At 48.1% G+C, this 26546-nt stretch overlaps 1 protein-coding gene across 3 annotated transcripts; it reads right to left on the reverse strand.

The window, feature by feature from the left end:
• Positions 1 to 99: 99 nt before the first annotated feature.
• LOC114843899 (semaphorin-6B-like) lies at positions 100 to 25997 on the reverse strand. 3 transcript variants are annotated; one of them, XM_029130733.3, is made up of 16 exons: positions 25386 to 25996; positions 13796 to 13922; positions 12944 to 13055; positions 12304 to 12364; positions 12148 to 12210; positions 10308 to 10406; positions 10138 to 10228; positions 9757 to 9876; positions 9166 to 9254; positions 8864 to 9081; positions 8504 to 8785; positions 8247 to 8423; positions 7858 to 7998; positions 7256 to 7333; positions 5400 to 5461; positions 100 to 3666 (listed from the first exon to the last, which is right to left on the reverse strand). In XM_029130733.3, exons 2-16 carry the CDS (start codon positions 13917 to 13919, stop codon positions 2675 to 2677), a joined length of 2709 nt encoding a protein of 902 aa, XP_028986566.1. In that variant the 5' UTR covers positions 13920 to 13922; positions 25386 to 25996; the 3' UTR covers positions 100 to 2674. The 3 variants fall into 3 exon arrangements, with proteins under 3 accessions (XP_028986566.1, XP_055359902.1, XP_055359903.1); XM_055503927.1 differs by having other exon boundaries at positions 8864 to 9254; positions 25386 to 25997; XM_055503928.1 differs by lacking the exon at positions 25386 to 25996 and adding an exon at positions 23491 to 25323 and having other exon boundaries at positions 8864 to 9254.
• Positions 25998 to 26546: the final 549 nt, after the last annotated feature.

Raw genomic sequence — 26546 nt, forward strand, 5'->3', positions numbered from 1 at the left:
TGAGTGTGTGTATGTGTGTGTGTGCGTGGGGGCCCATGTGTAATGATATGTATTTATTTCAATGAGTGCATTCAGAACCTAACGCAACAACATTAGCAGTCAATTATATAATGCCATTTAATAGCAGTACTCCAAAGATGGATGGTTATTATAACAGCAGTATCTTAGCAACTGCAAAAAACCGAGCAGGCATCAGTCAAAACGAGAAGCCTCCGATCCAGCTGAGATCAGGCCTGCAAATCTACTCTAATAACAGGAAGCAGCTGAACTCAGCAGTCCGTCAAAATCACGTAAATACTGTACATACATCTTATTCACAGCATTGTTACCGGGGAACAGAAAAAAAAGAACGCTCACACTTCAAACACAATCCTGTCTCCAGATCCTCCCAGATCCAGACGGACACAATAAACCATCTGCGTGATTACTTACACTATTCACAAAGGACACAGGACTCCTTCAGCAATGCAAGACACAAAAACAGGTTGTTTGTGCTTTTCCTTATTAACGGCACACGATAATGAGCAAAACAAACCAAAGAAGGGGGATGAGTACATTCATTAAACCAGGACGCTGATCCTGCAGAATGGCAGTCGGTTGGTGATGACAGTCGGAGGAATCACGCGACAGCACAACACAAAAAAATAAATGAGATACACAGTGTTCCCTCACAGCGTCTCAGTCCAAGGGGAGGTTCGCTTATGAGCCGCTAGGTTATCATCATTACACATCAACTTTTGTGGCGCGAACGCCGCGCGCGTCATCGCATGGGCGGGAAACGACATTACAGTACAAACGTGGTTCGCGGCGGTCGCTCGCGCGTATTTACAGCACACAACTATGGCGCGATGTGTCACAGTAGCGTTCAGCGTCGGCAGCGTCCGGACGGAGGGAGCCGAGAAATGGTTGGAACAGTACAAGCCAACGTCTAGATGGGAAACATGAAATATTCAGCGAGTCAAATCAAAGGCATTCGTGTCAAAAGTTACTGCAAGAACGGCGACGCCACAGTCGCTCTGTGGCCTGAACGGGCTGCTTCATGGCACTTTGAAACAAGTTCTCTCGGCTATTTTTTTTTTTTTTTGCTTCTGTAATCAGGCAGCGGTAAATCATTCCTCAGGTGGGGTTTTGGCACACAAACGTTAAAAGACACTGGTAAAATTCACAGTAGCGCCGCTGTGATTTCAATCTCGAAGGACGGTGATAGAAAACGTGTATGAAAACAGGGTTTCATATATTAGCAGTTATCAGGACGTGATAAATATTTATTTTTGTTCGCAAGCTAAAGCCTGGTGTGTTGTTTTTTTACTGTTACTGTTTGCTTTACGTTATCGTTTAATCTTAATCAAAGTTTGCTATGTACAGATAAACCATATATTGCTGCTCATTACAATGTCAGTAAGTTGCTCTGCTTCCTCTATCCTCCTGTCCTCTCCTCGATGACGCCTCCCAGCCATACTGGTATCACTGGTATCACACCACAATGGGCCCATCTGCCTGCTGGGACCCTTTTCATAACCTCCACTGGGTCCTCAGTGTGACTCGGTGTGACTGTCACTTTGTTACAATCAGTATTATTTCTCTGGGACCTTCACCCACACACCGTGTTTTACAACGCAGCAAAAGTCAAATGACTGTATATGTGTAGTAAAAAACCCCTAAGGACAGGGCGGTATATATATATACAGTGCGGTGGACGTCCTGGTCGTCCTGTACATTCTTTCAGTTCTGTTTTGTGTAATATTTCAGTCCAGCGCTGTGGTGAAACATCTGTCCTTGTGGTTATTGGTCAGTGAAGAGCTCATGGGACAGACGTCGGGCAGAGATCATGCACTTCGCATCTCAGTCCTCTGCTCTCCCATGATGCAAGTTCCAGTCCCATATCCCTGTGAGACAGGTGAGAAGCATTTGGCACACATCCCTCCACTCGTGTCAATGACATAGTAAATACCCTCCTGTACAAATGCTTATTAACGTCCTCCGTTTCTGTGAAACTAGAAGAAACCGAAGGAAGGAATTTATGTTGCCTCATTTTCCTTTAGATTCGTGTTTGGAGTCAGAATCGCTTCCGTTTGTCTCTGATGAGTCACCTAGAGCGTCAGACATTCAGTTAAGTGTCCATTTGTGATGCTTAAAATGAGCAATTTCACTTGAAGCACCTAGTTGGCAATCAGGCCAACAGGTGATGGAGGATGGAGCAGATGGGCGGCAGGCTTGTTAATGTTATACAAGAGGAAACGCGGCGTCCTCCCGCAGCAGTGTTTGACTGGCTCTGCGCAGAGGACAGCTTCTAAGTGCTATGTCCATCTTTGTCTCCGTGCGTGTCCTCAGCTCATTCCTCCCCAGCCTCCATCCTCCCTCCTCCTGCTGCCACCGAGTACCAGGAGAGTGAGGCTCTGCAATGCAGACACAGCAACAACCTCAGTCCATCGGACCAATTAGTATGAGCCATGATGTGAGTGGCAGACCCAGCAGCCAGTCATAATGAGAGGCTGAGTCATCGTGGGCGGGGGGGGGGGGTCGCCTGGGAGACAGGCAGAGGGGGATCGGAATGGCTGAATGACAGTAAAATAAGGATGTAGGAGGGAAAGAAGGGAAGAGGATGATAGACAGACCTGTGGGATTAAAAACAGAGCGCTCCGGACATGGAAAGTCTCCTTCAGTTCCTCTAAAGTCACTGGCCGGCCTGAGTCCTGTCACTGCAGTTCTTCTTACTCATCAGCTGGCTGAGGTCCACCAGCTCCCCCAGCTCCCCCCGCTCCAGGGCCCCCCTCAGCAGAGCCCTGCTCAGCCCTGGGGTGTGCTGCTGGGACACGTAGGCCTGGCTGCTGGGGGCCGGCATGGCCGGGGGAGGCAGGGGGACGGGCACCATGCCGTGGCTGCTGAGGAGGTACCCTTCGTGGGGCGGCCAGCGCAGAGGCAGGGGCAGCGGCTCGCCGTAGTCCATGGGCGCGCTGGGGGCAGAGACCACCCTCCGACGCTCAGGGGAGTCTTGGGGGGTCATGGGATACACGTACTCCCCTGCAGACTTCCGGAGCGGAGCTTTGGGCGTCCCCTTCCCTCCCTTGTCTTGCTTGCTCAGGCAGACGTAGTGCTGGCGTGGGGGGTCGCTTCCGCGGCCCTCGCCGCCGTGCCTCCCTCCCCCCCCCTGCTGGAACAGTCTGGTGGTCAGGTAGACGGAGGGGGGGATGCGGCAGGGGGATCCCAGACCCACAGAGCCTCCTCCCAGGTAGGTCTGGCTGGTGTCCCACCCTCCGGAGTTGGAGTCCGACAGGCGCAGTCCTCTTCGTTTCTGCTGGGGCGTGTGCTCCGGGGTGGGGAGGAAGCCGGGGTCCAGCTCCCCCGACTTCACCCAGCCGTTGGGCATCACAAACAGGGTTTCCCCACCCTGAGTGCAGGAGCGCTCGCCACCTCCCTGCCGCGTCACGCTCAGCACGGACCCTCCCATTCCGCCGCTGCTGCTCAGCAGGCCTCGGTCGCGCCGCTGGATGGACGACTGGGAGGCGTTGCCGTGGCGATGGTTGGCGGGCTTGTGGGCCATGATCCAGCACACGGCGAGGCCAGACAGGGCCGCCCCGATGGTGAAAGCCGAGACGGCCGACGCCACCAGCAGGTTGAGGGAGACCAGGCTCTCCGGTTCGATCAGCAAACTCTGCTGCAGAATTCCTGGGGAGGAGAGGAACATCACGAGGGTTACGATGAGTGATGAGAAAGTTAGCAGAGCAACACAATGCACTGTCTCTGTCCATGGCCGACTACAGGGAGCCGTTTAGTGGGACTGTTGAATGGCAAAAAGCAACTAACCAGGAGACAAAGGCCCCTGATAACATGAATAAACCTCCATCATTTTCCCCTTTGAATCATGACAAAGGAAATAATCACAGATCAACCAACCAGATGCCTAATTTCCCACATTCCTCCCTTTGGACAATAAAGTATTAAACAAACAGACGGGAAATTCTTTTCAACATTTTGACATATTGTAAATTAAGTACATATGCATCAGTCTCTTTGTGAATCTCTCATAATCGCTCTCATAATCCAAGATAGCGGACGAGTCTATGGGAAGCTCTTGGGACCAGAGACAGATGGTGTTCCAGAGTAGGTTCTTCCTTTTGGAAGAACTTACTGTGGAACAATTCACGGCGATGCCCTTGTTGCTTTGCTCTTGTGTGGTCTTGCAAGAGCACCAACTGTAAAGGTCGCATCATTCACGCACTACAACAGCCACGACAACCACATTTCTGAACCTGATCCTGATTCTGATTTTTTCCTACGCCAAGTTCGGCAATTTACAGACCCATATATTAAGACATCCAGGTTCAATATACTTCAGCCTGAAAAGCTCAACAGGGGACCTTTAATCAATCACTTGGTCAAATCAGATTTGCATATACTAAACTTCACCCACTAAACTTTAGATGACCCTTAGGAATAAACACACATCCCACAAGGCATATTAGATCATAATAAATCAATAACTCCACTAACACTGACTACCGCTGATGATCCCGTCCATCGTTGCTCATTTATTCTATGTCATCTTTAAAGGGAACTGCTCTCCAGTCTGGCCTTGAGGCTCCACGGGCTCCGGCTTTGGAGAGGCCTGCACTTGTCATCAGCAGAGCTCAGGGCGCAGCAGCTGACTCTCCTCTCCTCACACTTTCCACCCCAGCGCCTGGTCAGAGAGCTCCATAGCATTACCTCAGTCTTTCCATCCGCCTGTAATCGCTTCCATCTGCTGACGCGGCAGCAGCGTCCTCTCCCGCACGTCAACCGCTCGCGTTAGAGGCTGCACGGTGGCATCGCCGTATCAGATTCACTACGTATCAGTTCAAAACCATTGAGATAAGGGCTTGAAATTTGCGTTGTAAATGGATTTCGCAGTTCGGAAGGAAACCGACACGGCTTATTTTGGTTTCCACTGGCTTCATAACTTTAGTGACATCTGAGCCTCTCAGCAGAAGTGACAACAGTTTCTTCCAGGTCATTTCTAGCTTTCTCACTGATTGCACGTATTTTTGATGCTCAGCTTTGAGAGCAGCCCAACGCACCAAAGGAAGCAGCAGATCACATCCTGCTGCTTCCTACTGTTTATCAGACGTTCCACCTTTCTCAGATCCTCCCTAATTAAAATGTCTCACACTGGGAGAGTTTTGACCTGGGGAAAAAAAGACTGAAAGCAAAATCCTAAATCAACACACACATAACATTATGTTTCAGTGGCTCATCTTACTATTTAAATTCTTTTAAAAAAAGTACATTATTTTGCACTATCACAAATGTTTGCAGTATTTTTTCTGACTTGGATGTAATGAGCGATTGAGCCACTAGGCGGAGCCCAAACCGAGTTTACTGCTCACAGCCAGAAGCGTCCATGTCATGGTGCTGCAACCTACCATCACAGTCTCCGAGCTGGGAGGTGGCGTTTCCATAGTCCACATCTTGTTGGAAGGGCAGCCTGCAGCCACAGAGAGATCACAGATGGAAGATTTCTCATTGCATTTGCACAGTAGTAAACTATACTGCACAAACTAGAGCAACACAGACAATGAGCATTTTATAATTATGATGATATAAATAAAACGTCAAGCATTTCAACATCAGCAGTGATTACTGTAACTGTTAACAAATGGTCTATTCTAAATAACACAAATATTTGTGATTAATGCAAGTTAATGACATTGATTAGTATTGAGTAAAAGTGTATGATACATAAATACATGCCAGACAGTGCTACTTTGTTTTAGTTTACAAAAAATATGAGAAGATCTCTAACAAAGACATGTTGATTCTCCTCAAATGTACAAAAGGGCTGAAAAAATTTGCACGAATCAGCTGATCTGTTCAACATTTTGTTTATGAATGCACCATAGAAAAATAAAAATCTTATTTACTCTACACGGCACTACTGGGGAAGTAGTTTGTGGACTGTGAAAATTAGGTTGAATTGCTTAGGAAGAACACGGTAGCAAGGAGGAGGAGGAGGAGGAGGAGGAGGAGGAGGAGGAGGAGGAGGAAGCATAAAGCTGCTCTTCTTCTTCATGGCATCTTAGAATAAAGTCAGAGCGACTGAAGCGGCCCAGCAGAAGGTGGGTGATGAAAATAAAAGTGATTTAATATTAAAGCCAGTCTAGTAGAAGAAAATCCCAGGCTGCGTCCGAGGCAGGCTAGCGACCTCGGAGAGCTGTTCACGCCAGACGGCCCCAGTTCTAGAAAGAATATGATCCTTAAAACTCCTCCTGAATGTCACACAGGGCTGATCCCCAGCTACTCAAAGCTCCTGTCATGAGGTTTCGGTTACTTTTATTACCGGATTCTTTTACTAGTGCTGTTTGAAGTCTTATAAGCATATTGTTTAATTGAGAAACTTTCTCAGTCCTGCATATAAAACACTATCGACTCTTACAGAACGACATAGAGCAGATAATAATGTATAATTATAAATGACTTCAATTAACCCAGCTAAAAAAATGATTATTTGTGTATTTAATTACTGATCTAATGTGAGTTTCCTTGCTTTGCGTATGTTCTAGATTCAAGATTCAAAAAACTTTATTAATCCCAGAGGGAAATATTTTGCACACTTTGATCACAGATGGAGGTACACACAAGAAAGATGGGAGATTAAAAATAAGAATGCTAACACATCTGCACACACTCACATCAAGTCTAATTACTATTGTATTCTAATGTCTAATTACATTAATTACTAGCTAAAGTTTTATTATACACGTTACTGCACAGATAAAGATCAACCCTTACAGACAGAGGAGGAGTTGTACAGGCTGATGGAACTGATAGGAAGGTTCTTGGTGGCGTTCTGTGGAGCACCTAATACTGATCAGCCTCTGGCTGAAGGTGCTTCTCTGTCGAGTCACACTCTGTGTAGGGGGTGGAGTTGTGGTCTAGGATAGAGAGGAGTTGGACCAGCATCCTCCTCTCAGCTACAGCATGTAGGGGGTCCAGCTCCACCCCCAGAACAGAACCAGCCCTCCTGATCACTTTGTCCAGTCTGTTACCTTCTGCTACATTCATGCTGCTGCCCCACAGACCACGGCGTAGAACACTGGCCACCACAGACTCATAGAACATCCTCAGCACGGAGCTGCAGACGTTAAAGGACCTGAGCCTCCACAGGAAGTACATCCTGCTTTGAGCCTTCCGGTCGAATACTTCAGTTCTTAATGCTTAGGGTTAATGGGGAATGAAGCGGGTCTAAATGATGCATGCAGGTGAAGGCATGTGTTCTCACCGTGTCCCAGGTCTCAGGAAGGAGCAGGCGCTGCCTCGGGTCCAGCCACAGTACGGGTCCCTGGAGGCCAGGCAGCTCCTTCACACAGACACACACCCATCAAGAGAACAAGAGGATTTTGCTGGAGGTTGGCTGCCATGACTGACTGGTTAACAATATAAACCCCAAATCATGAAGCGCATCTTTGTAGCCTGAGGGCAACTACTGCTATGTTTTGAAATGTAACATCTGGTATTTATCTGCCGACACAGCAGGCACACATATTGTGTACACTGAGCTGCTACTTGTTCACAGTTCCCTGTATCTAAGTGTAATTTATGCTTGCTGTATGAATAAGGTTCAAACTGCAGAGTGGTACTTTGCAACCGTCTCCCTCCTATGTGTAATAATAAACAAATGGCTTCTCGGCATTGGTGACAAATTGCGATCCTGAAGCCTCGTGCATCAAGTTAAACGCCGGAGCCTTTTCCCGAGAAACAAATTTCGCCCAAATAACTATTAAATCAGACGAGGTGGCCGTGTTTGACAAGCGCACACGCCTCCACTTCCCCGCTGAGTGAAACAACGGCAGAATGGCAAACAGATCGCCGTGCGTCACCCACTTCATGCAGAGGGAGTGCAGGTGGCAGCGGGACGTGGGGACCCGGACCAGGCAGGACGGGAAGGCCAGCAGCAGCGTGTGGCTGCTCCGGTCCAGGGTCAGAGACAGCAGCTGACGAGCCTGCGGCGAGTCTTCTCCGCACCTGGACACAGTAAAACCATAATTCATCTGTGTAATTAGTCGGAAGATTAATAGTTGCTGGGGGAAACTCTGCTCGGTGTTGGGAGGATGCGTTTTAACAGCAAAACAATCCTTTAATTGTAATTAAAGTGTAATTAAGGAGAGTTTGTGTTTGTTTTTCCAGGTATTCAACATAAAATCTGCTCTACCTGAAGCTACATGTCCAAACTTTCAATTACTGGAGATTAGGTTTCTGCGAGTCAGACTCACTTCTCTGGGTTAAATCCCTCCACTTCCTCCAGAAACACGCTGCTGTGGGACATGGAGTCCCCACTGGGAACCATTAGGAACTTGAGGATGGTTCCTCTGGTCGAACCCAGAAACAACACGGTGCGGTTCTTGTGGGGGCCGGCTTCCGTGTCCACCACCATGGCTGTCAGCTGGTACCTGGACAGAGAGGCCCACAGAACGGGTCAGCAGGGCGAATAGGCGCTACCCGGGCTTCAGTCCGTCGTGGGTCTGCGTACCGCCCCATGGTCTTGACCACCCACGGCCTATGTCCCAGCAGTGGAACCGTCTCGTCCATCAGCGGGTGGGTCTTCACAAAGTTCAGCACCTCATCCGGCAGCGTGGTGGAGGAGCTGAATCTGGACCCCTGCACGGCACATCCTCCAGGTCTGGGCTTAGGCACCGCCTCGTCCGGTACCGGGGTCCAGATGGACTCTGGCGACTTCTGCTCTTTGAACCGACCCTCGAACACGTGAGCGAGTTGCTGCATGTCGAACACGCACACGGCGGAGCCCGGGATGCTGCCGGACGAGAACAGGGAGCACACTGATGCTAAAGCACGTCTGCTTCTCCGTGCACGCGCCGCCATCTGTCTGTACCTGTTCGGTGGCGTGGAGAAGAGCCCCAGGATCACGTCTCGCCCTTGCATGTGGATGATGTTACTGGTGGCGTGGAGGAGGTTGAAGTAAAAGTGCGAGTCTCCCGGGACGGAGCAGTTGAGTCGCGCCTTCAGGAATGTGGTCCACTGTTTCTCAAGGACGCGCTGGGAGCCGCCGAGGTCCGATTTGCACACGCGAGCCACACGGGACACCATCACCTGGAAGGAGGGGAACGAGAGAGAGTCTGGCGCCGAAGGAGCAGGAAGACGCTCGAGGGGCGAGAAAGGAAAAACAGGGAGCACCTTCTCCAGATGATGAAACTCCATGGCCATCTCTCTGAAGAAGAAATAAATATGAGGCCCCCACTCCATGGCGCTCACGAAGTAGGGCTCTGGAAAACAACGTGGAAAAAGACGCCTTTGAACAAGCGCAGTCGCAACACAGCGCCCGGGGTCAAGCTTTGTAATCCACAGCTGCAATAACAGCTACAGCAACACACAGCGCCGCTGTCCACCCGCCTCACTCATAAAGTATTCATGTTCTGTCTAATTTATCACCACAGACAGGAGGCTGCACACTATTTATCATTTCTGCATCCAGCGCTGACCTGCCTCCCTCTCTGGAAAACAGCCCCGTGTCTCCAACCAACGCGTTTAAATGTTGCCCTTATTATGTCTGGCTTTGCTGGTTTTATCTTATTGAATATTATAGCGTTCACCCCTTCTATATCAGGTAGTTGCCGCGGCGAGCAGACGGCCACAGCGGCTCCATTTTCTGTCAGTAAACTACTAACGCCAGCGACGGTGGCTTTTGTTGTGCTGCTTCCTCGTCGTCTTTTATCGAAGGTATCGGCCTCTGGAGGCTCATTATAATGCATCTGCGTCTAAAAGTACCTCTGAACCATTTGGAGTCATGTTTGACTGTGCGGAGCGCGGGGCTGTCGCCGAGGCTCCGGTAGATCACCGCATCGATGGCCAGGAAGTCTGTCACGGTACCGGTAAAGAGGCTTCCGTCTGAATGCAAGGGGGACGAGAGAGAGAGAGCGAGAGAGAGAGAGAGATTAGAAAGAAGCGGGGGAAGATGCAGATGGAGAGATAGCACAAGGTCAGGAAGATTAAAACCAAACAAGCGATGCAGCGAGAGGTCTGACTATAAATCACTTGTAAAGGTAAACCCAAGGGCAGTGGCATTTCAGTGTCTGCCGCTGGAAATGGAGTCGGATGAAGCCCAAAAGCCTGAGTCCTTAACATTAATATTCACACTTCAGATCCTACCTGCAAACAATGCCACGTTCGCGTGCCGTGGGTCATACGGGCACCGGGCCATGCCGCTGATGGGCTCAGCCACCATTTCGAGGGTGTCTCTCTGCAACAGGACAAAGCGCAGGTAAACATGGAGCGGGCGCACGGGAGGACGCCCGGCCGACGCGGGGATGGATGCTCACAGTGTAGTTGGCGCACAGCGGGTTGAAGGCGTTGGTGCCGCACACGAACAGGCCGCCGTGCTGGCTGAGCAGGACCTTGATGAAATTACGGCACTCCCCCTGAAGAAGAATGAAAGGAGACGCGTAAAGAAGAAGAGTCGCGAGGCGCTTTAAAACAAGCCGTCGGTCGGAGCCGGGAGCCTGTCGGTGTGAAGTTCAGAGCCAAAGCAGCCTCAGAGGGAGGAAGCAACTTCAACCGCGCTCCATCTGGAGGAACAATGCGCCGGGACGTCATGGCAGTCTCAACGGTGAAGGCCGCCGATTGAACTGAGCCTTGAGGAAGCTGCTGCCAACATATCCCAGACTTGACGGCACTTCTATCCGTTCAAATCCTTTGTGTGAGGCCCGTTTTTTAAACTTCAGCTCCAGATCTGTGAACCTGGAGCTAATTTCTGGCCTCCTGTTGCTGGTGACCTCTACCTGTGAAGCCTGGATTCATCCCCTGATAGTGCTACATAGATATAATGCTATCAGGATTTTCCTCACAGCAGACATTTTAACTTCTAAACACTGGTTGTGAAGACCAACGCACATCTCACATCTGCACAGCAAACGGTCCGAGCTCCTTCGCTTAGCGCCAAGGCGCGACTACGCGGCTAGCCTCGCTCTGTTAGCGCCTCTGAAGCGCTAATTAGCGCGTCATACCTTTATTATTACTGTGGCTTATGAAGTGCTAACTAGCGGGTTTTAGAGGTGATGAAAGACTTTGACACTCTACTAAAAAACCTGTGGTAGCTGCAACCTCTTCCCGTTAGCTAGGATGAACTAGCCACCTGCTTTATCTGCACATCTGCACATCTATCACTTGTCGAAAAGTAATTTGACTTTTTTATTTTTATTTTCAAACGTTGGAAAAAAATTTTAATAGATAGTCTAATCAAACTTTTAATTTAAAGCAACTGAAATATTAGAGCAGCTGTTGTTTGGGGTTTATTCTCCTGAAGACGGGTTTGTTATTTTGTTCATCATTAATCTCACTAGTTTCTCTTGTGCATTTTTGCTAGAACCAGTAGAAACTGCTGTGCTGCAAAAAGATCTATTCTTAGACTGTAATAGGAAGGAGCCTCTGCTCTAATAGCTGCAGTGCTGTATGTTGGATGATTCTCCCACCCTGAGTTATAATGTGATATATGACTTTTAGTTTTTAGCTAATGTTGGTTGCCTTTCTGTCATCTGCGCCTCACCGTTCCCTCCCTGCCCTGTCTCCTCCCGTCTCCGCTCCTTCTCCTAATCACAGCTTCCTTTTTATCTCCCTACATCTTCTCCTCTTTCATCTGCGTTCTTTGAAGCAGCAAATCTTTTCCTTTCGTTGTCCTTTTTTTGCAACTACTTGGTGCCTGTGCGTTAGAGTTTTTCTCCTACGCACATCACATCCCTACCTTTACCTCCCTTCCTCAACCAATTTCAATTACCGTCTCCTCCCCGAGGCTGTGTCACTTTCTCTGTTCACTTTGCACTATAACGTCTGCCATCGCTTCCTTTCTTTTCTCCATGATTTTTGCAGAGATTGGATTTGGCCCCTGGTCCTGCTCCTTTTTAAGCTAATTTTTTAGGCTGCGCCCTGTCCACCAGGAAACATTCAAACAAAAACTGGTACGTTTGGTGAGAAAACACAAAGCTTTTCCATCTGTGTGATGTTTCAGTGCTGATTCTGTATCAACAGGATCAAATTTGTGTAAATACCAAATGGAGGTGCACCCAAAGGAAACACGGTTCCTTTAACAGCTGCCGTGCCTGTCCATGCGTGTGATGGAGTAGATAGTGGGTCTCAACGTCGGAGAGTTGTGTAGAAGCGCCTCACCTCATGTTTGCCCTTCATCCGGCACACTCGAATGTCGTTCCTATTGGATTCCCATGTGCGCTTCTGCCAAAGGAAATGAACCGCGGTTAGAAGATGTTTGTGAATATTAGCGGTTATTCATGCATGTTGGGCTTCGTGTGTAGGAAAGACTCCCACCTTGCTGTAGAACATCTCATCACCAGCCATGTTGTCCAGCTCCACTCTGTACAAGTCATCTCTGCAAAACACGGTCCAAACCTAAGTTAAATCTAATCATAGATTTGATTTGTTCTTTTTTTTTTGATTCACGTCAGAATAAAATAATTTAATCCCACAACAATCAGATTCCTGATGTTCCTATTAAAAAGTGAAGGTAAACATACAGTAATTGGGAAGAAAACAGTAACATGTTTCATTTAGGTTCAGTTAAAAAACTGTTGTTTGTTGTGCACCGATCTGTTCAGTCAGATCAAATAGTGTTTGAACTGAAGTTTGTTTGCTTGTTTTTTAGATGCATATTCATTTAGGGCTTCTGTGTTTAAGCATGAGACACAGACGCCTAAGTTTGTTTGCGTCGCATGATGCACAGCAAAGTATGAGCTCTGCATTTACACTGCTGTTTCTAACAGATTCATGGAAAAAGGATTTAATAAAACGGGACTAATGAGAACAAACAGCTCCCACTTGACATTTAAAAAAAAAAAACAAAAAAAAACAAGACTGAATACGTTGTCGCAGAGTGACAGCAGATGGGAGCAAAACAGATATTAATTCAGACACGTCAGCAGCACAGTTGGAGGCTGTTGCTCTTGGTTACCTGGCTCCTATGTAGAGCGTGCGGTTGACTTGGAGGACCGTCTGGATGTGGAGCTCCTGTAGCGGCGCCGAACGGTGGGGTCTGCCCAGGAACACTGGGTACCGCCTCACCACTGACAAACGCACAGACAGACGGACGGGGCGTGAAACGCAGAATAAAAAGTCCAAAGGAGAATCTTCGCTTCGATTCAGCCGGGGTTTAAGGTTGTGTAACTCTTTAATAGCGTCTTCACTCATTGCTGATGCGTCGGCTCAGGAAAATAAAGATAATAGGCGCAGTGTGTAGCGGACGCTGCAGACTTTTATCCTTAGCAGTTTTTGCAGCTGTTGATGCATGTAGAGGTATAATGAGAAAAACTGGGTAATCACTATTGTTATTATTTCGCTGTGAAAAAGACTTTCCCATTCTTCTCTCCCTACGTTTTCAGATGAACAAAATAGAACAGTTAGATGGAGGAGTTCAGGGACGACAGTGTACAGCGTCGTTAGGAGACAGATTGGGAAAAGGCCTCATTGTCCTTGACTGCAGGAGACGGACAGAGGACGTAGTGATCCATCTCCACGCACCCCCCCCTTCTCACTTGTCATCTGTATCACTCCATCCTGCACAACTGTCTGCCTCTCGACTTGTTTAACAAGCGTTACCCTCTTTGCATCATGATTTCTTTTTTTTTACTGATCTACTGATGAGAGAAGGAGCTAAATGTACAGCATCTGTGTGCCCAGGTGAACTGGAAGATGCTCCAAACCAACACTCTGACCCCTGACCCCTGATTTCCACATCTACCACAGAGCCATTCATCACTGCAGGACATCCACACACCCACGCACACACAGCGGGAAGGACACAAACCCTCCACGGGGATGTAGCTGAGTGGACTGGGCTCCTCTGGGAACGAGCCATCCGCCAGTTGAAGCAGCAGGAGAAGAAATGTGAGGGGAGGTGCCACGGTCGCCATGGCAGCAGCAGCACACATGCACTGTTAACAAAGAGAGAAAAAAATTCATTGTTGCACTGCATGTGTCCGTGTGTGTATACATGATCGTGCGTGTGCACGCGTGTGTTGACATTTCCAGATTTCTCAGCACGGATAAAAACGGTTCAGCACAACATTTCTGCATGGTGAGAGTGAGGACAGGGTCAGAAGTGCAGCAGGGTGGCTGCTGCCACCAACTTGGCTCCAGCAGGGAGCTAATGTGGTTCTTTTGTCTGCTTTAGTGGTGTAATTGGGATCTATTGTCAGAAATGTCACTCGTCTGTCAAACACTTTCAATTGAATGGGGAGTCTCCCAGCCATAGAACTTACTGAGTAGTAAAACATTCACAGGACCACAAAGCCACTTTGGGTGGTGGCGCTCCTTCCTCTAGTTGCGTTTCCACATGGACATATGGTGGTAATTATCCACAATAAAAGGAAGAAGCTGCTCTTTATAGGTAAGAGAATAAGAGCTGGGGGGGGGGGGGGGCACCAGCACTTCAATGGTCAAAAGTCAAGAATGTCCTAAAAGAGCTAAGAAAGAATGAGGAAACAAAAAGGTCCGTTTGCTAAAAGGACTCTCAGTAGGATGAGATGTCGTCCCCAGGCTTTAACAAGGCAATGGGATGCAGAGAAGGCCTGTTCTCCAATGATCCTCTGGTTTCCCACGTTCACGTTACGCCTTCGATTTCAGATACACACTCCAAAGTCAAATAGGCAGAGATATGATATGATGCGATATGATATGCGGCTCTCTATTCTCTGTGCCTGTGTGTTGGTGGGTCCGTTTGGTTTAACAGTCATCCCAAAGAGCCTGGGAGAACTGTTACGCTGGACTGGACTGTCACCACATGGTTAGAGGTTCAGGGTCTCTGTGGATGGTCAAGCTTAAATAGGCCCTTTCAACCATGTAGGCAGCCCCTTCCCAGCCTCTCCATCACAGACCCTTCTACTGTACATTCCTAAAAGATTAAACATTTCCTCCATGCCATTTCATTGTTACTTTATATTCATTTACACTAGCTCACTTGTACTCACTCAGTACCATAAATATGGTACCTATACCAAAAACACATAAATGAATTCTTTACACAAAGAAATACACAAAATCACAACTCACTACACTGGTTGCCAGTAAAACCTATCATCACACTGCTATATATCCTTTTCTGATCATGACAAATAGCTGTGGAACAAGCAATAACAGCCAACAGAAGTCTAGGTCAGGCTGCACAAAGAGAGGACAACACAAAACACAAAACAAGTTCGAATCTTCTTGGTAGTGAGGTTGTATGTACAGTGAACCTTAAAGCAAAGCGACCATTGTAATGTTCCAAAGTGGCCCAGATGACAGAGACAAACTGTAACAATGGAAAACCAGCCTTCAGATTCACCTCTGAAGCGGTGGAACATCCACTGCTGCACGTTTGTTATTGCCAGCCATGAAACATCAAACACGTTTTAAACGAAGCAATTCTGCGCATTTTGGGTAAATGACTGTGGCTCAGCTGCACAGCCTGAGTGGCAGAGTGGGCCGACTTTGATGTGAGGAGTCTTTGATATAAAACGGGAAAAGACAAATGAGGAGAGAGCAAAGGGCGGCGCACTGGGGTTTGGAGCCGGGCCGCTCCGAGCGCTGCTAAAATCTTGAAGAAGTCGCGGCGTTGGCTGAGAAAATAAAACAGGTAAGGGCCCGACATGAGAGCTGTTCCCATCAAATCAGCCTGTTTCCCCCAACCTCAGCCTATTCCCTTCCATCTTCTGAATCTTTACCTCCATCATCCACCTCCTCCCTGCAATTCTATTTCTCTCTATCTCTCAGCTTGTCTGTTCCTGGACAGAACAACAAAAAAACAACCCTGTCTCCAGGCGTGGAAGACGAGGTGGAGACGTAGCCGTTTTCGTTGCTAAGGTGACGACAATTCCTATTTGAACAAGACAGATGCACCCAGATGCAACACACTCGTACACAGGAGCACTTCACACATTAGCATGAGCCTTGAGTGACAAGCTGTTTGCAGACATAGAGAAGGAGATGAGGGACGCAGACTATACACCCGGGGCCCCGTCGAATGAAATTCTGGACTGGAGATTGCAAATTTGACACTTCTAAGCCTTTCCCCTCATCAGATGCAATTGGAGGGGGGGGGGGTCCGAGGAGGGAAGGAAGGTCTGTTTCATCTGACTCCGTCCGCGGGGATTTCCTGAACTAGAACTGATTTAGTCAGGTTTGGGGTGAGCCTCGTTTCATTATGGCTCTTTCCCATGAGGTAAATTTCATGCTTGAACCCAGAAATGAAATTGTGCCCCACGCCAGGCCTGGAAGAATGAATAGGCCCCATTAAATGAAGTGGGTCCGCCGGAGAGACGAGGCCTCATCTGGCTACAGGCTTACATTAACCCCGTTGCCGAGTGAAGTCATTTTCATAAAAGAAGGATAAATAATCAAATTCACACGCGTGATACACATATTATACACACCCTGACAATACATCAGTGCTGATGCACACTGAATGTTACACCTCCTACAAAAGACCTTTCTTTGGCTCAGAGAGTCATATTACCATGGTTCCTATGATCTTACAAACATATTTAGCCCATGTTGAATATTACAAACCAATGATATAGCATGTCTTATGTGTAAGAAGAGAAAAAAAACACTACTCTTTTCTCACTAATAACCACAATTACACTTGCAAATCGCACATACAACCCAGTAAAAGCTCGGCGACCTGTTATCGATGGGGCTTTCTCATTAGGGCGTGTACCTGAGTAAGGTTATTGATCATAACACAGACCTTCACATCTGGGCCAGAGCAACATATTCAAGCCCCAGCAACAAGTATTAGTTAACGCTTCTGCTTCTGAAAATGATCGATGCAGCGCTTTGATGTTTGATTCAGTAGAATTCAGAGTTTCGACGGACAGAGAAGGTTCGTGGAGACGACGCAGACTGAAAAACAAGTAATGAGGGAATCAAAAAAAGAGACGCGGGTGGAAAGAATCAAGTACGTTCTGCTACTGGTGTCAGACTGTGTTGGTGTGACGGGATTAAATGCTGTGACACTGACACGGTTATCATGGGATGCATGTAATGACGGCGACAGGCACACATCAGGTAACCCATTAGCTAATCACCTGCTAACGCTCACATCATTAACCAATCAGTAGGGCATCTGAAGGAGCATAATTACCCGCTCTCACCTCTTATCAGTTCGTCCATATGTTTCGTACCCGGCGAGTGGGACTGGGCTGCGTTCCATTAAATCTCCGTCTCTAGCGGCGTCTGGTTCACATGCCGCAGTCGATTTGACAGGAATGACGGGGGAACAAACTGGGGGTCTCTACACAGGCCCCATGAATGTCAACAAGCGGTGTAACACCTATAAAGTGCACTATTATCTATTTAATAACCGTACAGGATCCCATTGTGCGATGCCTCAGTGGACTTTCATTTATTTTAGACACAGTCATATTTGCAGAAGGCATCTCAATTATTCAAGCTGCTGAGTGAAATCAATACCTTCTCAACCTGCTAATCTGAGGCTGAGGAGAGCATCATCCTTATCCACACATGCCATCATATAGTGAGGAAACTCAAACCAAGGCCGACCAGTCACTGAGAAGCTTCCGCCATGAACTCTGCTGCACCCAGTGACACCACATTGATCCTCCATGTGCATGTGGCTGCTCGTTGCACCCGTCGCTGCATCTGAACCATATTTTCTGATGCGCTGAACGCGACTGGGATCAGCTTGTTCCATCTTTCTCTCTCTTTCTGTCTCTCCCACTGTCTCTTGCTCTCTGTTTAGCCGCTGCAGCCACTCCACTCTTTGCCTTTGTTACCGTAGCAACCAATAGCAAAGCCAGGCAGTGATGTTCTGTTGCAGTGGATGTATAAAGCGAACAGGGCGGGTTCACCCTCTAACACTGACATGTGACAACACATGCAAACACACAAACACACACATAAATACACTACTGTATATCAGGCTGTAGCCCAGATCCATATGTATTTATATGGATCTGATGCATAGATATGAGGATAGAGACGTAAGAAGGTGGTGGCCCCCTATCCTTCAGCAAAGAGAGAGATGGGGGAGGTGCAAATTGTAGTCTCCACATTATTCACACACTGGAGAGACCGTACAGCTCATTTGGAATCAATAGGTCAGTGAAAAACATTCACTGAAAAAACAACGGTCCGTTTTTTGCATATTCCCAAAACAACACGCTTGCAGCAGTGGGTTTGTTTCGTGGGAATCCAGTATGTAGGCTAAATGCATCCGTGATGTGTCTGTGAGCAAGCTGGGTTATTGTCATTTATGCAAACATATGAACAAAGGAACAGCCTGGCTGGACGTAAGCAAAGCCCACAATAATAAAAGGATACAAATAAAGATAGCGTTTCCTGCAGCTGGGACGCCTCCTCTGCTGGATCAGTATGACAGGTTGATTTACAATTAAAGAAGGAAGGAGAATGCATCAACATGAAGGTCTGGGTGACACTGATTCCTTTACATGCTCTTATCATTTGGAACAGACTTGCGCCTTCAGAACATTATACAGGCTGAGTCCCGGAATAAAGTAAGGTGGCCGGAGGGTAGAGACGGAGACGTGGGCTAAACTGGGAGAACTGGGTCACCTTCACAATGTTACAGTTTCCCCCTCCGGCCCGACGGCGGCGGTGTGGCTTTACTGCGTGTTGATGTTCTGTGGGTCGTTTCTGTTCAGGCGCATCTCGTTTCCTCGTCCTTTACCTGTTTTTTCTACTTCCCTTACCTAAGAATCTAAAAAACACCTGAAACCACCTCACGATTTGTAGGATTATTTAACACATGCTACTCTGACAACATCATGACCGTGACGTAACCATGAATTGAAAATAGGACATAGCTCAGCTGCAGCCAGAACCATCAACCGTTTTGTAGCAAATAGTCAACAGAGTAGCAAGAAACATTAATGATGCTACCAGGAACCCATTATCCTCCAATGCTGCCATATTTCACAACTGCAACCGACCTGGAGTGTCAAGAAGAACGAGGTGTTCAGTTCTCAGAGACAGGCTGAAAAGCTGAAACCCGACCACCTCTGAACAAGACACATAAGTTGAAACGTCAAGAATGGGCCAAGAAATATCTGTAGACGGGTTTTTCAAAGGTTTTGGGAACTGATGAGATGAGAGCGACTCTTCATGGATGCGCCGTGTGCCCGTGGTTGGATCACTAATGGACACACAGCTCCATTTCCACTCAGATGGCAGCGAGACGGAGGTGGGGTGCTGGTATGAGCAGGTATTATTAAGGATGAGCCTGTTGGACCTTTTCAGGTTGAAAATGGACTCGCAATCAACTCGAAGACCTACTGCCAATTTTTAGAAGACACTTTCTTTCAGCAGTGGTAACAGGAAAAAGTCTGCAACTTTTAAGAAGATTTGGTTTGTGCGCAAGACAACACTCCATCACACGCATACTCCACTGTGTGGCTGACCCTTCAGGTCTGAGGGTTTGTCTTTTGGATTGACCAAGAGCACTGTAGTTGTACAATAACAAAATGAATCCTCAGAAACACACAATTGCCTAATAATTGTGCACACAGTGTCATTTTAATTCACCACAAACACACAATGATTATGTCCCAGCTTTGAATTTCAAAACAGAAGCAAAAATTATATTCATCACTTTCCTTAAAAGATTTTTTTTTAAAATATTGACTTTAAAACTTTAAAAGAATGCGGAACTCAACACACATCGACTTTCAGCCTCTCAGCAAAAACAGGGATCGGAAGAATATTAAAAACATAAAAACTATAATTACTAATGTACATTTTAATAACAGAGCCGGTACAAAACGCTTCATAGATTCCCTAGTCTCCATTTAAAGACGTTATTAGGTGTTTTAAGCATTTTGTTGAGCTGTAAGATGAGAATAGGCGTGGGAATATTATGTGGTGTCATAAATCTTCCAGTACAGGTGGACATACTGGTGGAGTATAAGCAAAGTTGGAGAGAGGAGATAACTATTTATGTGCACTTATCTACATGCACACGACGTAGATGTGCATGCAGACGTGCACAGTCATATTCTGCTCAGCAGTGGAATCACTGTGTCAAGTCTTTATCTTATCAACGTGGAGGCGATATCCCCTCAAGTGGCTTCCTGTCTCCTCAGACCAGCTCTAATCAGAGTTAAGGGAATCTGTCTTTTGCTGTTAAGTGTCCTGAAATACTATTCAATCCACAGGGTCATTTATATGCTAATGCAAAGGTTAACGCTACATAGGCCTTTTCACAGGCCTGCGTGCTATTACTGTAGGTTATAAGTGAAAAGGGGAAAAAACAGTAAGAAGAAAGAAAGTGAGAGTGAAAGAGTGCGATGAAAAGAGAGAGAGAGAGGGAGATGTTGGCCGAGAGAGGAGAGAGAAGAAAGAAGACGGTGGAACAGAGTGATATTCCCCTGGGCCGGTGCTATAGGTAATTAAAACAGGATGGACAGAGCTGGAGTCTAGCCAGAGAGAGCTCCATCTCCCCTCAGACTTCTTCCCCAATCAGGCTCTCTGCCTAAAGTCAAACTGCTGCCACTGACAAACGCCCAAACAGCCACTGGATGCAGTTATCAGCTTACAGATAATGGACGTGTGCGGCGGCGGCGCAGAAATGCAGGTGCGAAGCAATCACACGCTTGCGAATAACATTATTGCTACAAAACAGGTAATAAATGAATTTCTGCTACAGCAACAGCAGCAGCAGAGGCAGAAGCGTCACGCGCACACACACATGCACACACACACGCATACGCACACATACGCACACGCACGCACACACGCATACGCACACATACGCACTCGCACGCACGCACACACACACACACACACACATACGCACACATACGCACTCGCACGCACTCGCAGGCACTCGCACGCATTTGCACACACGCACGCACGCATGCACACACACACACACACACGCATACACACACATATGCACACATACGCACTCGCACGCACGCGCACGTGCACGCACGCACGCGCACGCACGCACGCACACACACACACACACACACACACACACACACACACACACACACACACACACACACACACACACACACACACACACACACACACACACACACACATACACACACACGCACGTTTGTGGCGCTCTACAAAGCTGCAGCAAGGGCAAACGTTCCTAACCAGAGTTTGACTGCAGTAAGCACATATACATTCACTGCACAGCTCTGGGCTGGAGGCAAGCACATGAGTATGCAGCGCACTCAGACGCACACACACACACACACACACACACACACACACACACACACACACACACACACACACACACACATACACACACACACACACACACACACACACACACACACACACACACATACACACACACACACACACACACACACACACACACACACACACACACACACACACACACACACACACACACACACACACACACACACACACACACACACACACACACACACACACACACACACACATCACAGCCCAGTGTGTACGACAGCAATGAAGATACAGTGTAATTACACAACGGGACAACAGGGTTTTTCAGAATACCGTGACCCGTTTTGAGGCTATTATTCACAGAGAGTTTGTTTCTTCTTTGTGAAATCCTAATTTACTGCACATAAACCAGTGGTGTTGGTTTCATAAAAATAAATAAACACACAAGCCATAAATAGCGGTCGATTTTTTACTGCTATACTTGCCTCATTCTGCGCCACCTCCCAACATTCCCCTGCCTTTCATTAAACCACTTCCACAGTACAAAGACCACTGTACATACAGTAAGTACTGTATGTCTGGATGTGGCAGCCATTGCCCCCCCCCCATTAGTGCCATCTCTTTTTTCTGCTGTAGGAGAAGGCATGAGCTGAAAGGTGCCTCACGCTGTTGTCACGTTAGTCTTTGTGCGCTGTGATCACCGCTAAGGGTAAATATAGCGCTTTTGGCAGAAGCCTGTTAAGAGGATCACAGCTCACAATAGGTGGTCTGCACACAACAGATATCAAAATGCCAAGGAAGCTGCCTGTGGACTGACACGTGAACACGCGTATACACACACACGCCCATACGCACCCCCCCACACACACACAAACAACCCCCCCCCCCCCCCCCCCCCCCCCCCGCGACAGCCTCGCTTCCACCTTGCAGGTATAATTGTGTTCCTCGTATGCTTGGCGACTCTCCCCTCAGATGTGACTGGGCCTCGGATGAAAAGGCGTAATTAAAAGGAGAAAAATGCGTTTGTTGTGGGGACGAGGTGAGTGCGGGAGTGGAGAGTCTGAGGGGGAGAGGAAGATTAGGCAGAACAAAGCTCCGCCGGGCGACCAAACCACCTCGAGTAGCTCGGAGACAAAGAACTCGAACGTATCCGAGTAAGCTGCCGTAACTAAAGCCTGCTTCTGGCTCAGGCGCTCGTTGGACGTGTCGGACAATACGCGCATGGAAATGTGCACAGCTCCTGGAAAATCACATATACCTACCGCTATTCTTTGCAGAGAAACGAAAGGTCGGAGGCATTTGGGAAAGGTTGCTGTTGTGTCGCTGTTCGCCATACACGGTCACCTCCCCGCTTTGGCCATTTTGTTATGCTAATGTGACGACGGCGCCTCTACTCTATCTGCCTCGGCCCAAACAGCTGCGATATCAAACCCAGCCAAACTGCCAGGTGGTTAAATTGGAGGGACAGGTGTGAGCAGGGGGGGGGGGGGTGCTCCGGCCCCTAATGCACACGACCCCAACATGCATCACAAGCAGGTTCCTCACAGAACTTCTGCAGGGGAACTTCTGCAGCGGGATGTTACACAGCATATGTGGCCGATGCAGTAACCAAACCTCACGGCAGCCTGAACTCATTTATCTTGAAGGGAACACTTTATGGCAGCGTGAAGCCTCCCAGCATGTGTGGTAGCAGCCACCTCCTTCTATCCTCTTCAAACATCTGGAAGGACTTGTCCAAAAGGCCCATTCCGGCACCTGGACGCCCCCTCTCCACCAACAAAGAGGCACTTTTGCATGGAATAGCTTATTTTGACTACTTGGCTCAGAGTTTACGCCAAGTGAAGGAGCGACGCCTGTGTGACTCCTGACCCGCGGAACCCTTTAATCCTGCACAACGACTCCCCGAGGTCCCCGCTCGCACCGGAGCAGGTCACCCAGCAGATGCGAGCTCAGCCACGTCCTTCTGATCTCGCTGCCCCCCCCCCCCCCCCCCCCCCCCCCCCCACAGGTCCGAGGGTTTCAACACCGTTTTTCAAGTGCGGATTTGGTTAAAAAGAATCCCAGCACGCCATTCACCCCTTGATAAACACACGCTCTGTGGGAAACCTGCACATCAAAAGACACCGTATCTGGACGCTTTTGAGAAAAATTCACAATCCTTCAAATCTCTAGTCCCTACTTGTAATTTAGCTGTTTGTCGAGCGTCACAGTTAATATAGGAGCATGCGTCCCTTCGTACGAAGTGTAGTAATAACAGGTCATTTAGAGTGAATATGGATTTAGAAAAAGAACAAAACCGAGACCTACACGCTTCAGGGCAGCTCAGCGCAGCAGCGAGCGAGCCAGTCAATGTTCCTCGCTTTGTACCAGAGGCAAAGAGAGGCAATTTGTCGCAGATTGCTTGACGTAGTCTCTTGGCGCTGGGGAGAGAGAAGCGCTTAGGTAACATCTCTCTCCTTCCAACATCTTCTGTCTGTTGAATCTGCGCCGATCACAGATGTCACGCTGCCGCGCTACACATTTGGAGGAACGTGCTCCCTAGCAACCCCAACGCTCTAATCGGCTGCTACTCTCTTTGTGGGCAGACTGTATTATGTCGCAGCCCAATCAACATTTTTTTTTTCCTTCCTCCGCGCTCGAGATGCTGCGTTTGTGGCTTAGCACGTGTGATCGAATAGGGTCCTCGGTGATCAATAGAGCTCATTAAAGGCCCCTGTGGGCAGTTGTCTCACCCCGAGGCGCCCTTAGATTGCTTTTACCTGCAGTCTGCTCTGCCTTATTGCTTCAAGTGCTCCCAACTTTGTTCGCGGCATAATTAATTTTATAATTGAATTACTCAAGCCTGGCCGTTTCCTTGCTGGTTTCCTAAACGCAGATTGAAGTATCCATTTGCTTCCCTCCCCGTTGGGCCGAGGCCGCGGGCGTTTTGGGGTCCGGGGGGCTTTGGCTTCGCTTTGTGTTGGGGACGGACAAGTGTTAGACTGCCTTCCAAAGGGGAAGCCGGGGGAAACAGTGGCTGCACCTGTTGTTCCCCGCGGTCGCTGTGTGGTGGGGTTAGCACCTGCTCACACGGCTGCTGTGTGGCTGTCTGTGTGGACAGCGGGGATAACAGGGAAACCATTCACACGGGCCCAGACTGCTGTCTGCAGCCCCGCTTCCTCAACGCCCGTGCACTCGCAGCTTTCTGCTCTATCGCTGCCCTTTTTTTGAATTCCCCCGCAGCCTATAAGGCAGATTGCTATATGCCACTCTTCATCCGTCGTATCCCCTCAATCTGTCCGTCTGTGTTTCTGTCTCCCCTGGTTTCATTTTTTTCCCGTCTCCAACCATTTGTGCTTTCGCTTCCCTGTCAGAGTGTAGCACAAACACAAACAGCTGCAGGTGGTAGCACACCAGGAGCCCAGAAGCTTTTAGGGTGAAGGGTGAGTTTGTAAAACATTTATTGATATATAAATCATTTTCAATGGGAGCTCAGAGTTCATGAATGTGCACATTTAAATGGCAGATGACCCTTACAGTATACAACACATCAGCGTTGAAAGTAAAACGCCATGGGATCAATATTGGGAGTATATGTCTAACTGACTAATAACTATATCCTTAACTTTTTGTAGGAATCAATAACAACTTGCTGGGTGCAGGTATTGTGCCACTCCTTTCACTCTACTGTGAGTGAGTAATGACATAATCAATTGACTTTATGGCTATCAAATCTTCAGATCTGCCCTTTAGAGTAAGTAATTAATTCACACTGGAGCACAATGAAATACAACGTTAGAAAGCACTAAGCCCCACTTAAAACGCGGCGTCTAACTCGGTCTTTGTGTCCCTGCTCGCAATGCAGTGTGATAAAGTGTAACAGGCCCATTGTGACTTCTTCTTTGCTCTAACGTCATTTTGAAGCAGGCGCTTGTAGACCACATGCAACATGTGAGAGAACAACGACGCGCGCCGACATGCGACGAACATGTGCACGGGGTTTGCGAATAAAACGCCAAACTTGCGGCAGACACAAAGCGCGGTTCGAGTCCGCTGGGGTCCAGACGGTGCGAACGAACCCGGTGGAGTAATAATGCAGCATCGCGCTTGGTGGCAGTGATGAATTTGCGCACAGAGCGAAACCCACATACCTGCTGTTCCCATCCACCCCCCGTCTCCCTCAACCACAGCCGCCCCCAAACCCCACCATTTGGTTCACTCACCGCAGCAGATGGCCAGGTAGGGGGGCTGAAGGCAGGTGCCAGTCGCCGACTCGCTCTCTCCGGTCGCTCCTGCGCTCTCGGTGGAGGGAACGGGCGGCGGATACCACGGTTCCACGCAAATCAAGGCCGCCCCGAAATAACAGCCGATCACCAGCCGCACCTCACCTGTGTCTTCCCCTCAGCGATTGCTGCGCGTCGCCGTAGCATCACCGTCCGCGGAGCGCGCCCAAAACGCCCAGTCAACTACAAAACGTTCGCCCCCCCCCCGCAGAGAACGAGTCGAGTCGGTTGCGTAAATGAGCAAAAGCGCAATCTAAAAGGCTCCTCCGTGGACCATAGTACGGTTTTTCCTCCGCGGTAGCCTTGTGCTGCCCCTTTTAAATCATAAATCCTGCGAATGCGGGCTGCGTTCAGTCTTCTGTTTGGGAGAGCGGCCAGCTGTCCGCACTTGGTCAAGCTACAGCTTTGAAGTCAGCAGAATGTAATTCCCTTCTTGAATTTACAGTGGCGAGGTGAAATGCCCAACGCAGAGCAGGCACAGTGACACCAGGGGCCCATAATTCACTACCCCTGAAACACAGTCCTGCAGTGGATCAATGGTGAATAGCAAATCTCTCTTTCTCTCTCTCTCTCTCTCTCTCTCTCTCTCTCTCTCTCTCTCCTCTCTCTCTCGCTCTCTGTCTGCCTCGCTCTCTCTCTAAGAAACACACACCCACAGGCTAATACACAGTGATGGGACATGTTTAAGACGAAATGACACGAGGCTTTTAAAATACTGGGCTACAAAAAAATTAGCAGATGAAATTTACAAAACTAATAGCTTCAATCAAGTCATGTAATAATTTTTACATTTAATAATTCTATGAATTCAAGAGTAAACTTGTGGGTTTACTTCTTATACTGAAATATTCTACGGATATCTATTCAGTTATCAACAAACAATCTTCTGACACTTTAGAAGTACATCTCTATAATACATAGTAATAGATAGTAGATCAGTTAGTGCACAATATATTGTGATTGGTAGATTCAATCTTTTTCTGATGCTGGCACATACTCCTGGATAAGGAATACACTAAAAACAAAGCAACTGGTGCATCTCTGTTGATCAGAAAAATTGGTTTAAGGTGAAAATAAATATTGCTTGCTATAAGGCTTGTG

This window comes from Betta splendens, chromosome 17, assembly GCF_900634795.4.
Source record: "Betta splendens chromosome 17, fBetSpl5.4, whole genome shotgun sequence".
NCBI classification, from domain to species: Eukaryota; Metazoa; Chordata; class Actinopteri; order Anabantiformes; family Osphronemidae; genus Betta; species Betta splendens.